The 12,533-nt window shown below is 40.0% G+C and overlaps 1 protein-coding gene across 4 annotated transcripts in view; it reads left to right on the top strand.

Moving 5' to 3' along the window:
• Positions 1–12,133, top strand: part of LOC118173894 (protocadherin alpha-C2-like) — an 81,333-nt gene extending 69,200 nt beyond the window's left edge. For 3 of the 4 annotated variants that reach the window (XM_035338850.1, XM_035338847.1, XM_035338848.1), the window contains one exon: positions 9,756–12,133. In XM_035338850.1, coding sequence (XP_035194741.1) covers positions 9,756–10,066 — 311 coding nt within the window. In that variant the 3' untranslated portion in view covers positions 10,067–12,133. The remainder of the gene's footprint in view (positions 1–9,755) is intronic. The other variant, XM_035338849.1, reaches the window with a different exon arrangement.
• Positions 12,134–12,533: the final 400 nt, after the last annotated feature.

Raw genomic sequence — 12,533 nt, 5'->3', positions numbered from 1 at the left:
TGCTTTCATTTGTGTTCATTCTGTAAGGTGGACACAATTAAAAACAAGCTGTTCCTAACCAGGAGATCCAATGCCAAGAGAATATCTAAACCTGCCTTCAGCAAACCTGAAGATCCTGAAATTTTCTGAAATTTTCCTTCTTTGGGGAAGCAATCACAGCCAGTCATAGAGGTAGAGGCTAAGGCAGAACGTGGCTGTGGTGGCTGTAGTTCCATACTGTTTATCCTGTGATCACCCCATAGAAGCAGAGTGGCCTCCAGTGGCAGGAGGTGACCGTATGACCACTGTATCTATATTCTAGGCAGCAAACAGAAGGGTTGGTTGTCTGCAGATCTCAGTTACATACTGCAGCACCAGCCAGCAAATTTGTCCACCTTTTCACCTTCAAAGCAAGATTTAGGATGCTCTGTGTGCCTTGTATACAGAATAGGCAGTGCAAAGATCTGTTTCTGCTTTTGGAGCTTTGTCTTCTGAAATGTCTTTTGTTCTCTTTGCAATATTTCATTTTTCTAAACAGAGCCAACACCCCCCCTACTGCACCAGTCATCTGAAAACAGTTAGGATGCCACCTCTATCCTGGTCATACCCAAGACGAGGATTGAGCCACAATTCAGACATCACAGTTTTTATAGATTTGTCTCAAAGTCCAGATTTTTGGGATGTGTCACCTAGCAGTCCTAAAATCAGCCCTCAGCAGAGGCCTGGGCAGCTGTTTGCTGCTCTAGTATGTTCAGTTCAGTGCATTTGAGGAGGCTACATAGCATCAGGTTTGACCTGAAGGTGACAAAAAGCCATGAATCCTCATAGACAGAGGGTTTTTTTAGGCCATCTGGAACTCCATCCATAGGACTCACAATTTTTTCCTCTTTGTGTTCACCTAAGGTGACTCTTTCTGTAGTGAAAGCTCAGTCCTTCTTTACTGAACTTCACCTATACCATTTTCTGGTTCTCCATTGATGTGGAATGGAAGGCAGAAGGTCTTATATCTTCATGTAGTAACACAGAATATAGCTGAGCTTGCCTTGCTGCCTTTCCTGCCTCCATCTGTATGAATTATTTCCTATCTGAGTTTCTCTTAGAGCAGAGAGAATCGTGCTGGACTCATTTGCAATACACTATGCAGGGCCATTGTGTCAATTCAATAAGCACATGGTCACAGCAGGAAATGAAAAATACTTCAAAAGAAATTAGAGCTGATATGGGTAAACAGGAGTCTATACACAAAATTTAAGCTTTCCATGAGCATTGCATTTCCTTTTCCAGATTTCTGGGTTGTTTTGTTTCAGATCCATGAACTGGTTTTATATTTGCAGGTAGTGAAGGATGTATTTGCTCTTAATAGCTTCTAGGAAGCTGGTTTACTATCAGACCAATAACCAGAATTATAAATAATTCACAAGGTAAATTGTAACAGCTCTTAAGTATGATTGTGATCACACTGGAGTCACTGCTGCATGTAAATGATAAACAAATGGGTGATCAAAATACAGACACTAATATTGGTTTTACTCTTCAAGCTGAAGCCTGTATCACTTTATTCTCAACAAGCATGTTAGAATACAATGCTGGCTTTCCAACACACCAATGTAGCAAAATAACTTCTTACCTGGAACAGAGTGGCAACTTCAGATATTTTGGATTTTAAATTGCTGAGCCCATGATGCTGAGTGCTCCACTGAGGTCTCTGGGAACCGGTTTTGCAGAGGGGGATACAAGGAGCAGCCCCCAACACCCCCTGGCTTCCCCTGGCAGGGCTCCAGGGGCAGTGGCTGGAGGAAGAGGAGGGAGGGAGCCGGGGGAGTCATGGGGGCAGAGAGGCCAGTCAGGGGAAAGGGGCTGGGCTGGCCCTGACTGCTGTCCCTACCACCTCATCGCTCCCTTCCCAGGTATGCAGGGGCATGGCAGCCCCCCAGCACTGAGCGCACTGTTCCTGCACTTTTACCTTCATGGATTAAAACAAGGGCAGGATGGCTGGTGCTCTGTCTGCCCATATATATTTACAGTGCATTTATAAGGTGAAAATAAACTTTTTTATTAATATTTTTTGTCTGTTTTCAACTAAGAACTTCAAAAATTTCAGAAAGCTAGCTGTATCCTGGGCTGTATCAGAAAAAGTGTAGCTAACAGGCTGAGGGAGGTGATTCTCCTCATCTACTGCACTTTTGTGAGACCCCACCTGGAGCACTGCATTCAGCTCTGGGGCCCCAGCACAAGTACATGGAGCTATCAGAGTAAGTCCAGAGGAAGGCCATGAAGATGATCAGAGGGCTGGAGCACCTCTTTTATGAAAAAAAGGTTGAGAATAGAGAAGGCTAAATAATCCCAGCTTTCTCAGAAGGCTCCGGGAAGACCTTATAGTGGCCTTCCAACATTTAAAGGGGGCCAACAGGAAAGCTGGGGAGGGACTCTTTATCAGGGATTGTAGTGACAGGACAAGGAGTAGCAGTTTTAAACTAAAAGGGGGTAGATTGGATTAGGAAGAAATTCTTCACTATGAAGGCACTGGAACAGGTTGCTAAGAGAAGCTGTGGATGCCCCATCCCTGGAAATGCTCAAGGCCAGGCTGGATGGGGCTTTGGGCAGCCTGGGCTGATGGGAGGTGTTTCTACCCATGGCAGGTGTGACAGAACTAGATGATCTTTAAGCCTTTCTAACCCAATCCGTTCTATGGTTTTGTGAAAAATGGTCACTATGGGCCACAGATGTGGTGAAATGCTCAAATAAAAATCCATCTACTGTAGATTGCAGGCATCGTCTTACCCTAAAAATCTTTGCAATGCATCACAGACATTCATATGCTGCAACTCCCAGAGTCCAGCATCTGATTCTACTGAAAGGATGACATAGAAAAGCCTGGGCTTGTGTACGTGCTGGAGCAGTGATGCAGCAGACAGAAGTGTAGTCCTCATTTTGGTGAGGAAAGCCTTAAACTGGGTTCTGAGCAACGACCAACAGCCAGCTGCTTTCCCAGTTTCTATCTGTGGAAGCAAGACAGTACAGTTACAGCAGTAGAAGGATATTACATAAGAAAGCTGATGTTTTCATAGTAGGAAAAGTCTTTTTTTTGTGGTAAAAGAGTGAGAGGAGCTTGAGGCTGCTCTGTGTATTGTGCTCTTGGCCACAGGAAGCTGTGTAGTCAGCAGATCAATGTTTGCTTTCACATATCTTGTAATATGCAGGCAGAGCTATTCGGTATCTGAGACAATTGTTTTAACAAATTGATGAAAGATTACTTTCTTATAATGAGATAGGTAATTTTACTTAAAATAAGTGTCACCATGGACAGTAACATGAGACTGAGCTGGAAGTCACCCCAGGCCTAACCCCTGCTTTGCAGCTGGATGTTGGAGCAATGGGGGGTTATGGATCTCCCACACCATATGTGCTATAATTACCCTGTTTAATGTTACTGACTTTAAAGTCAAGCAGTAGACTAAAGATACAGGCTCCTCAGTGGGGAAAAGATTACCTTTTGTTCGTTCTTCCTCTCTCTGAGTCATTAGTGCAGAACAGGTCAAACAGATGGGAGAGCAGAAAGCGAGAATTATTTATTTGCTTTTCCTTTAAGATTCCAAATTAGCATTGTCTTTAGAGATGGACAGGATTGTTTGTCGAACTGCTAGTTAAAACAGTTCAACTTTGTTCTGGTTGAATAATTTCTGCTCCTTTTAGTTGAATATATATAATTTTATTATCCTGCTGATGGATTTTTGCTTGCTTTATGTTGTTGTTGTTTGTTTGTTTCAACAACAACAACAAAAAGATTAAATAGGCTTTTTAATCCCAAAAAGGCTTAGGGATGATCACTGAAGTCAAAATGTCTGTAGGGATCCTCCAAATGACACGGGGAGGGTTTTTCAGTGCACACTGTTTGCATTTTATGTGCTGCTTCAGAATCAGTGCAGAATGTCAGGCTCTTCATAAGAATATTCATTATGCCTGCCAGAGGCAGAAAATGCAGTCAGTACAGCATCAGCAGAGGAGGCAGGGAAGGGAGAAATCAGGTTAATGACTAGCTTTCTCGGCAGTTTGCTTCCTGCTTATTGCCTGATCTCCATTTTAAATAAATTCATTTAATTAATGTGTGTTGCTACTTTGACCTTGGGACAGAAGGGTCTGTGATTAATGATGGGCTATTCCTCTATTCCTAGTCTCACAGCAGCTTTAGTTGGCATGTTCTGGTAGCTGGGAAAAAAAAAAATCTAAAAAGGTTTCCTTTGAATTTAATAATAATTGATGGTTTAATTGAAAGCTTTTATCTAATGATCTTCTATGTCCATGAGCCACCAAAATTTTTAAGACAGGAACAAAGCAGTGAACAGAAAGCAAGCTGCTGTCTTGGCTGAGGATGTCACACAGTCAAAAATGTCTCTGCAGAGAGACAGAGCTGCACAGAAATGCTTTTCTCTCCTCCCCCTTGAGCAGAGCACATCTGTTCTAACACAAGTTGGCCCTCTTCTGACAACGGTTCTTTAAGAAAGAAGCAGAGGCATAGGAGGTAGAGACAATGTACATGACACTCAGGATATATGGCCAGCTCGCATTATGGGAGTGAACACCACCTGTTTCTAATAAACACCAGATTGGAGCTGTGGGGCTATGCAAGGACAGGAAGAAAACACGTGCACCTCCCACAAAGGAGAGAAAAATGTTAGTGAGATCGAAACTGCAGTTTTTGTCTAGGCTTGATGGGCTATTGATTTGTGAGCTGAGAGATGCTATGTCCTGTGAACAGGCGTTTCACCCCTACATTTAGAAGACGTCTCAATTTCAGGCTGTTTGTACCCATCACTCAGCATTTCAACATTGTTCCACTTACATATGAGCTTGGGTGGTTTTACAAGCTGGTATACGCCAACCTTTCAATTGAGTGAATTCACAAATGCTGCCTTTGGAAAGACAGCACTGTAAATCTCAGTGACAGACCTATACTTTGGAATTTTGCAGCAGAGTGTCACTTAAGAACTAAACTGTACCTGTGCCATTGCAATCATAACAAAAACAGTCTTTTAAGAGGTAGAAATGGTGCCACCATCACAACATGGCTGATCTTTCTCAGGTATTTCTAAACAGAAGATGCCAATGCCTGCGTAAATGAAAATCCCATGGAGGGATTAGGGCTGAGAAAGTGGTCTTATCTTGCAGATAGTTGTGCAGGAATTTTTGTTTGTTTGTTTGTTTGTTTGTTTTTGTAACTGTCACTGCTAAACCACTGTTAAATTAGTTTCAAACTTTTTTTTTTTTTTTTTAACACTCTGGCATTGTCATTAGTACAACATGCCCTGAGCCATGCTTAGCTTGCTTCCAAGCATGGAATTCATTTCATTTTGCATGAGCTATGCAGAACACAGCTGTCTAGTTTATATTGGATGTCCAGGCTTTATCTGTAGTTAAGGAAGCAAAGGTATGACAACTCCAGCAGAAAGAGGAAAGAAGCAAAGAAAATTCAATGCAGCTAAAAATAGGTGTTCAAGGTGAGTTGAATTGCCTTCTCAGTAAGTCTGTCTCTCTTTATAGTGAAAAGTAGAATATCCAGTTTAGACTGGATGCCTACTGTTTTGGTGGCAAAAGTTAGGAAGCAGATCACATCTAAGAAAAAAAATAAAATAAAAAACGCCTACATGTCCTGGTTTCAGTTAGGACAGAGTTAATTTTCCTCCTAGTAGCTGGTAGGGTGCTATGTTTTGGACTAGGATGAGAAGAGTGCTGATAACACGCTGATGTTTTAATTGTTGCAGAGCAGTGCTTACACCAAGCCAAGGACTTTTCAGCTCCTCGCTCTGTCCTGCCAGCAGGCGGGCTAGGGGTGCAGCAAGAGCTGGGAGGGGACAGACCCAGGACAGCTGACCCAAACTGGCCAAAGGGGTATTCCATACCTTTTGAAGTCATGCTAAACAATATATAGGGGTGGCTAGCCGGGGTAGGGGGGCTGGCTGCTGGGGGATAGGCTGGGCATCAGTCAGCGGGTATGAGCAATTGCATTGTGCATCATTTGTTTCGTACACATTATTAGTAGTAGTACTATTATTATTATTATTATTTCCCTGTCTTAATAAACTGCCTTTATCTCAACTCACAGGCTTCACTTTCCCATTTCTCTTCCCCATCCCAGAGAGGGAGGGGGGAGGGTGAGTGAACGGCTGTGTGGTTAGCTGCCGGCTGGGTTAAACCACAACACTACAATGTCCACAGGCTCACTTTTGGGGATCTCATGCTTTGTAGTAGGTACATGGGCTCCCTGCCCAGGGCAATGGGAGAATTAGGTCCCTCTGACAAACCTTTATGCTGAGACCAGGACTGCCTGGAGCACACGAACAAGATGCTCAGTGCTCAGTGGGTTATCTCACCTGCAGCCTGCTTCCTTTCTGGGACCATAAAGCCTATACCATCTGCATGATGCTTTCTATCTGTGTGTAGGAAATTAGGTGGTTTCAGAGCAAATAGAACTTGTTGAACATGTTTTTATTGACTGTGATTGTATGTTTTTCAAGCCCTGTGAGAGGTGGAGAGCTACAGTATATGACCTGTAAGTGCCTCTGGAAAAGAAAAACTAGTTAGACACCGTATTCTAATGGTTCAAGCTTTCAGCTGTATGATTTTAGGATATGTGTTTTTCTTTTTCTTTTGCATCCAGATCTGTCTGTGCATTTCAGGTGACAGTTACTGGACAGAAAAAGAAGTATGTTGAAAGACAACTTAAAAATCCTTTCCCCACAACTGAATACATGGACTACACTCAAACTCATATTCCTCAGTCTCAGAAGTTGTAGGTTCCATTTAAAGTCCACTGAGACACTTCTATTTTGAGAGTACAAAAAAATGGAAGGGGTGAAAAGTTCATTTTCCATTTTAGTGTGCATACACACAGGCAAGGAAGCATCAGGAGCTGCAGGTGCAGCCTAGATTTTGAGTTCTGCTACATGTACTCATTTTAAAAATAAATCATTCGGTTATTCAACATGAAGACTGCTGTATTCCTTGAGAATAAGGCAAAGAGGAGAAGGGGAAAGTCTCCAAAGTAATCCTTTGAGTTATATCAAGAAATGGCCAGTCTTTGCACTTTTATGTAAGCCATGTGGTAAAATAAAACAACCATCTATGTAGTTGTCAGAAGAAAATTAATCTTTTAAATTCAATGGCTGGGGAAATTGTTTTATTTAGATATTCCTCTAAATTTAATAACTCTAAAGCATTTAATAAGATCCAGAAAACATGCAAGAGAAGCACAATTAATCTTGTTAAATGCAAAATAGCATCCAAGTTGAAAGCTTTTTGTTGTTAAATTCCTGCTGATAGGAAACAGAAGAGATGCGTAAGGGAGCTTTGGAAACTAGGTGGTACATGACATTTATTCTTGATCTGAAATACCTAAACATACAGCACTCTTAGGACAGCTGAACTGTGACCTTTCAGCCTGCCAATCCAGATAAAAGCACATGTTGCCAGGTAAATCAAGCAGAAGTGAATATCCTGAGGAGGCTGTTGAAGCCCCACTGCTAGGAAATTATGGTTATTAACTCATTACATTCTGTCTGTCTCATTCTTTTTGTTTGTGAGCTCTCCACACAGCTGTAAGGATAATTGGTTTCCTTTGGCTTAGTGAGTATTAAGGAGTATTAATATGCTTACTTTGTATGGCAACAAACATTCAAGGGCTGGGGAGAAAAACACACAGAAATGCAGGCAAGCTCCTTAGTCTTTAGGTGAGCAGAATCCTGACTGCAGGGTTGATACCATAGGTTTGTTGTGTTTGGATGCATTATATCGGATGGATTTGTGATAAATGTTTCTGACTTCATCTGGTGAGTGGATTTGTCTGGGCAGAACCAGATTAAAGGGTCAATATCCTGTACTGAATTAGATTTCAGTAATGCAGGCGTGTACATGCAGCCTGTTAGCCTGGCAAGGGTTTTCATTCAAGGAAAAAAAAAAAAAAAAGACACTGCATTATGAGGATATCCTCTATTCTTAAATGGTTCTTGCAGGTTACCATGGTTGTGTAGTAAAATGGGTAATATTAAGTAAATATTGCATAATATTAAGTCACTGTCATTGCTTCATGTTGTATCTCCAGCTGAATATGGTCACATAAAAATAATATTGGCACATGTTAAAACAAAACATGTTTTAACATGTTTTAACAATCTTTTTTGGCTGTGCAGTGGTGGCAATGAGGTACAGTGAGTGCTGTTGTAACCCTAAAACTTCACAACAGTTTTTAGGCTACTCACTGTTACAGGGCTTCTCCTGGCCACGGCAAGGATGATTCAAAAATGGTATGAAGTCACCTTTAGTGTTTTGTTTGTTTGTTTGTTCGTGGTTTTGTTTTGTTTTGTTTTCCAGACAGGAACAGAAAAAGAGAATTGGGTCTGGGCCAATGTTGTTTGAAATGAATGCTGCATGGGCTTTTGGGGAAGGAGGAAGGCATTATTTGTCAAATAGGCCTTAATTTATTGTGTGTGATGTGAAAGCTCATGTTTTTTATATTGCTGAAGAGACAAATGAATAATAGTTTGGAAATAGGCCAAGACACACGATATTCACCTTTGTAATTTATGGTCTCAAAGAAACAACAGCAATCTGAAAGGTACCTGACCAAAATACCCTATTAAGCAGAAATGAAAGCCGGTTTATATTAATGTGTTTAGTAAGTAAGGGCTTGTTAGGACATTACCATTATCAAAAAGAAACATTAAAAAAAAAAATGAAGCTGAAAGTTAAGGTCATCGGAAATTTTCAGAAAAGCTACAATTGCTAAAATAGAGGAACTTTCACATTAATAGTAACTTCATAGTAACTTCAAAAAAGATATTTTAGACTAGGGAGATTAGGTTAAGGTCACTAAAATATTTCTGCATTTTCTGGAAATAACATAAAGTCAAATCTTCATCATCAAATGCAGTCTTAGAGAAAAAAGAATTGTAGAAGCTCTTCTAAATCTTGATTAAACATCAGATAACAAAAACAATCATATCACCTCTTTTAAAAAGATTGCCCACGACAAACCTATTACACAGACAGTCTCAGAGACAGTGCTGATGTATCAAGTATACAAATTCCTTTGGCTCTGTAACATGGACATACTGCATAAGTATGAAAAAAAAAAATGAGAAGAATCATGCTTTTCAGAACTGTATTTCTCTGCCAGGCAGGAGAAAAAATTGTCAAGCAGTAAAATGTGTCCTTTAGTTTTTGAATCAGGAAAGCCTTATGTCTACACACAACATACACTGTATTTCATAACAGAGAAAATTCTATGAACACCATTACAAAAGATGAAGAATCTTGAAAGAATCAGAAATACAGGAGATACTGCTCACTTCTTGAAGTGGTTGCTAAAGGAAATGCAACGTTGTTCATTGCTATTACAGGGGTGTAGAACAGTCAGCAGCTGAGGTTTACTGAATAGCATCATCTTGTCTGGAAAAACACTGGAGATCTCCACCTACATTTTCTGCTTTGTTTCCTCTTCCCCCATCTTTCAGTAGCGTGAGACCTAGGATTTCTCTGTTTCTTCTTTTCGTGTCTAGCCTTCTCTTCTAAGGGATGTTCAGTCTTTCTGTGACAGTTTCCCAACCCTTCCTTGCAGCAATGCTGATCCCACTTCCTTCTTTCCCACTGGATATCTTCACCTGTTCATCTGTACAGCTCTGATGCAGAGCATGATATAGCTTTCAAACGTGAAGCTGATACTCACTGAGTGCTTGTATGTACTGATGTTTTAAGCTTTTCTTGCTGTTTCTTGACTTTTTCAGAACCTGAGGCAGGAGAGGTGTCGCCCCCCGTGGGAGCTGGTGTGAACAGCAACAGCTGGACCTTTAAGTTTGGACCGGGCAATCCCAAACAAGGTGGTCCTGGTGAGTTGCCAGACAAATTCATTATCCCAGGATCTCCTGCAATCATCTCCATCCGGCAGGAGCCACCAAACAGCCAAATTGACAAAAGTGACTTCATAACCTTTGGCAAGAAGGAAGAAACCAAGAAAAAGAAGAAAAAGAAGAAGGGAAACAAGACTCAGGAGAAAAAAGAAAAGGGCAACAGCACTACTGAGAACAGTGATCAGTGAGGGGTTTATACTGAAAGAACCCACTTAGCCAATTTTTGTAATAATGGCAGATTTCTCCTATGTAGCAACTCCCAATTTCTTCCTACTGTTAACAAATTTCCTGTACAGACTTCAGAAAATCAGCAGGAAATTCACAGTGTCTGTCTAAATTTCTTAACAGGTTTTGTCTTAAAAAGCTTTATTAAGTCTGGTGTTAACTCTTTTTCTCCACTCTGGCTTGTTTTCAGAATCTAAAAAGCAGACACAAGTTTCCTTTCTCCTACGCCGAAAAGGAGAATCTTCACAGTACAGCCAGTGAGAGGTTGGAATCTCTGCACTGTGGTTCCTGTGCTCCTGTCTTGATGACACTTACAGGACAGGTTTAAAAGTTCTAATATGGTGCACCCTGTATCTGATTGGAAATCTTTGTGTGCAGATGTCAGCTAGGTGATATGAGACCAGGTTATAAGATGCAAGAAGAGCTGGTAAATATGCAACAAAGGAAACACCTAATGAACATACATGTTCAAAGATGTTCAGGCTGGGGAGGAAACGTCTGAAAGATGACCAGACTTTTCAAACCTTGGGAAGTCACTGTGTGGGAATACTGAGCCCTATACATGATGTATTTTACACACTCCTGAAAATAAAACCTCACATTTACAGCTCTTTAAGATGCCATAAATTTTATGTCTCTACCAAGCAAGCTGTTGGGAAAATTGTCCCTTAAAGCCCTGCATTACCCTGGCAAGGCTAGCCCTGCGAGTATAAGAAGGGCTGGGCTGACATCCCAGGAATGTAACTGTGATGCTCTGTGTCCCTGTTGCCACTCTAATATTATTTTGCACATTATATCTCTGAAAAGGTCAGAGTTTTTCCACGACACTTATGCAAAAGAGAGGAAAAAATAAATGTTAACTATGCTATTTGTTATTTGAGATATTTATTTATAAAGGAATATAGCTGTAAATGTTAAAGAAATATGATGCCCTTTAACCCAAACAGAAGTCAGTCTAGAGCCATTATAAATTATGATTGCTGCTATTAAAGTGCTTTAGAAAAATTGCCTGAAACATCTGTATTATATCGGCCACTTGCCAATAACAGCTTTATTCTGTCGGGTCATTTGGGGGCTGCCTCTTGCATGTATTAATAAATACAGTAATATTTTTTTTTTTGCATTAATCTGCACTTTGAATACACCTTTGCAAAGAAACTGTTCTAATATGAAGAAGAAGACTCCTCACACAAATGGATTTATATAACCTGCTAGTTCTGTGCAGTACCTTGGTGTTACCTCCCACACAACCTTTTCTGATTTTAATTTTATTTTTTCTATGAGAGTATGAATTTCTGACCCTACTAACATGCATTATGTAAAATTCAAGTACTGTATGTATGCTGTATGCTCTTATAAGAATCCTGAAATATTTATTCTGTGCTTGTGTATGTGAATGTCAATGCAACTATTATTAGAGTGGACTTTAAGCTTTACCGTTGAATGTAAATTCATTATTTCTTTTTTTTGTACACTTGTGAAAAAGTGGAGTAGTGTTAATTTTTTAAGCCACTGTTGATTATCAGTTTTTTTTTTTGTGTGTATGGAACACAAGTAAAATATCTTTCTTAAATCAATCCATGCATGCATTTTGGGATTTATTGGTAATCTGTAAAGCTAAAGCTCTGTGAATTACAAAACCTAAGGATAGGATGGAGTACTGAATGTGATTGAAAATGTTGATCTAAAACTAATACATGTATTTTTAAAAAGAATATAACAGATGAGGGAATTCCAAAGAGTTTTCTACGTCATCGTACATTCACAGAATAAAGCTTAAGTGTCATATTAATTGGAACCATGTAAAAACTACATAGCTCTAAAATTTCAAACAGTCCTTTTAATCTAGGATCAAAGAGAATAACTGGATTCCTTGAGACATGTCCTGGATGTTTTAAGTTTCCAAACTAAACTACCAGAAGTTCAGAACAGGTCAATTCCAATTCATTAAAAAAAATCTGCTGCAAGTCTTAAAACATCACGGATGATAAAGCACTAATAAAATAATTAATACCTCAAAATGTGAACCACTAATGGCCTCATGTGGTCTATCTAGTTTTCTGTTGCTACCACTCTTGTTTTAATGGCAATAAAAGAGATGCTGCTTGAGAAAGGGAATCCTTCAGTTTTAAAGGCTAGCTGAGAGGGAAAAGCTTAAGATTTGTGAGGGAGCTGTTCTTTAACTTGGCCTTGCAAAGGATGTGCAACTGTGCTATGCATGTAAATTTAGACTTAGGGTGGTGTTTTTGTTTTTTAGTGTGTGTGAATGTTTTTTGTTTGTTTGTTTGTTTTGATTGTTTTCATTTGGTGATTAATCAAACGGTTCCCCAAATGTTTTTAAACTGGAGTTACAGTGGTAACTTCAAAACACAGAAGGATACTATTGTGCTTAAGTGTAGGTCATAAAGCAGTTGTCCTCAACTCCTCTGG

Source organism: Oxyura jamaicensis, chromosome 13 (assembly GCF_011077185.1).
Source record: "Oxyura jamaicensis isolate SHBP4307 breed ruddy duck chromosome 13, BPBGC_Ojam_1.0, whole genome shotgun sequence".
NCBI classification, from domain to species: Eukaryota; Metazoa; Chordata; class Aves; order Anseriformes; family Anatidae; genus Oxyura; species Oxyura jamaicensis.
Note: the sequence above shows the minus strand (reverse complement) of the source record. Positions and strands in the feature narration are given on the sequence as shown.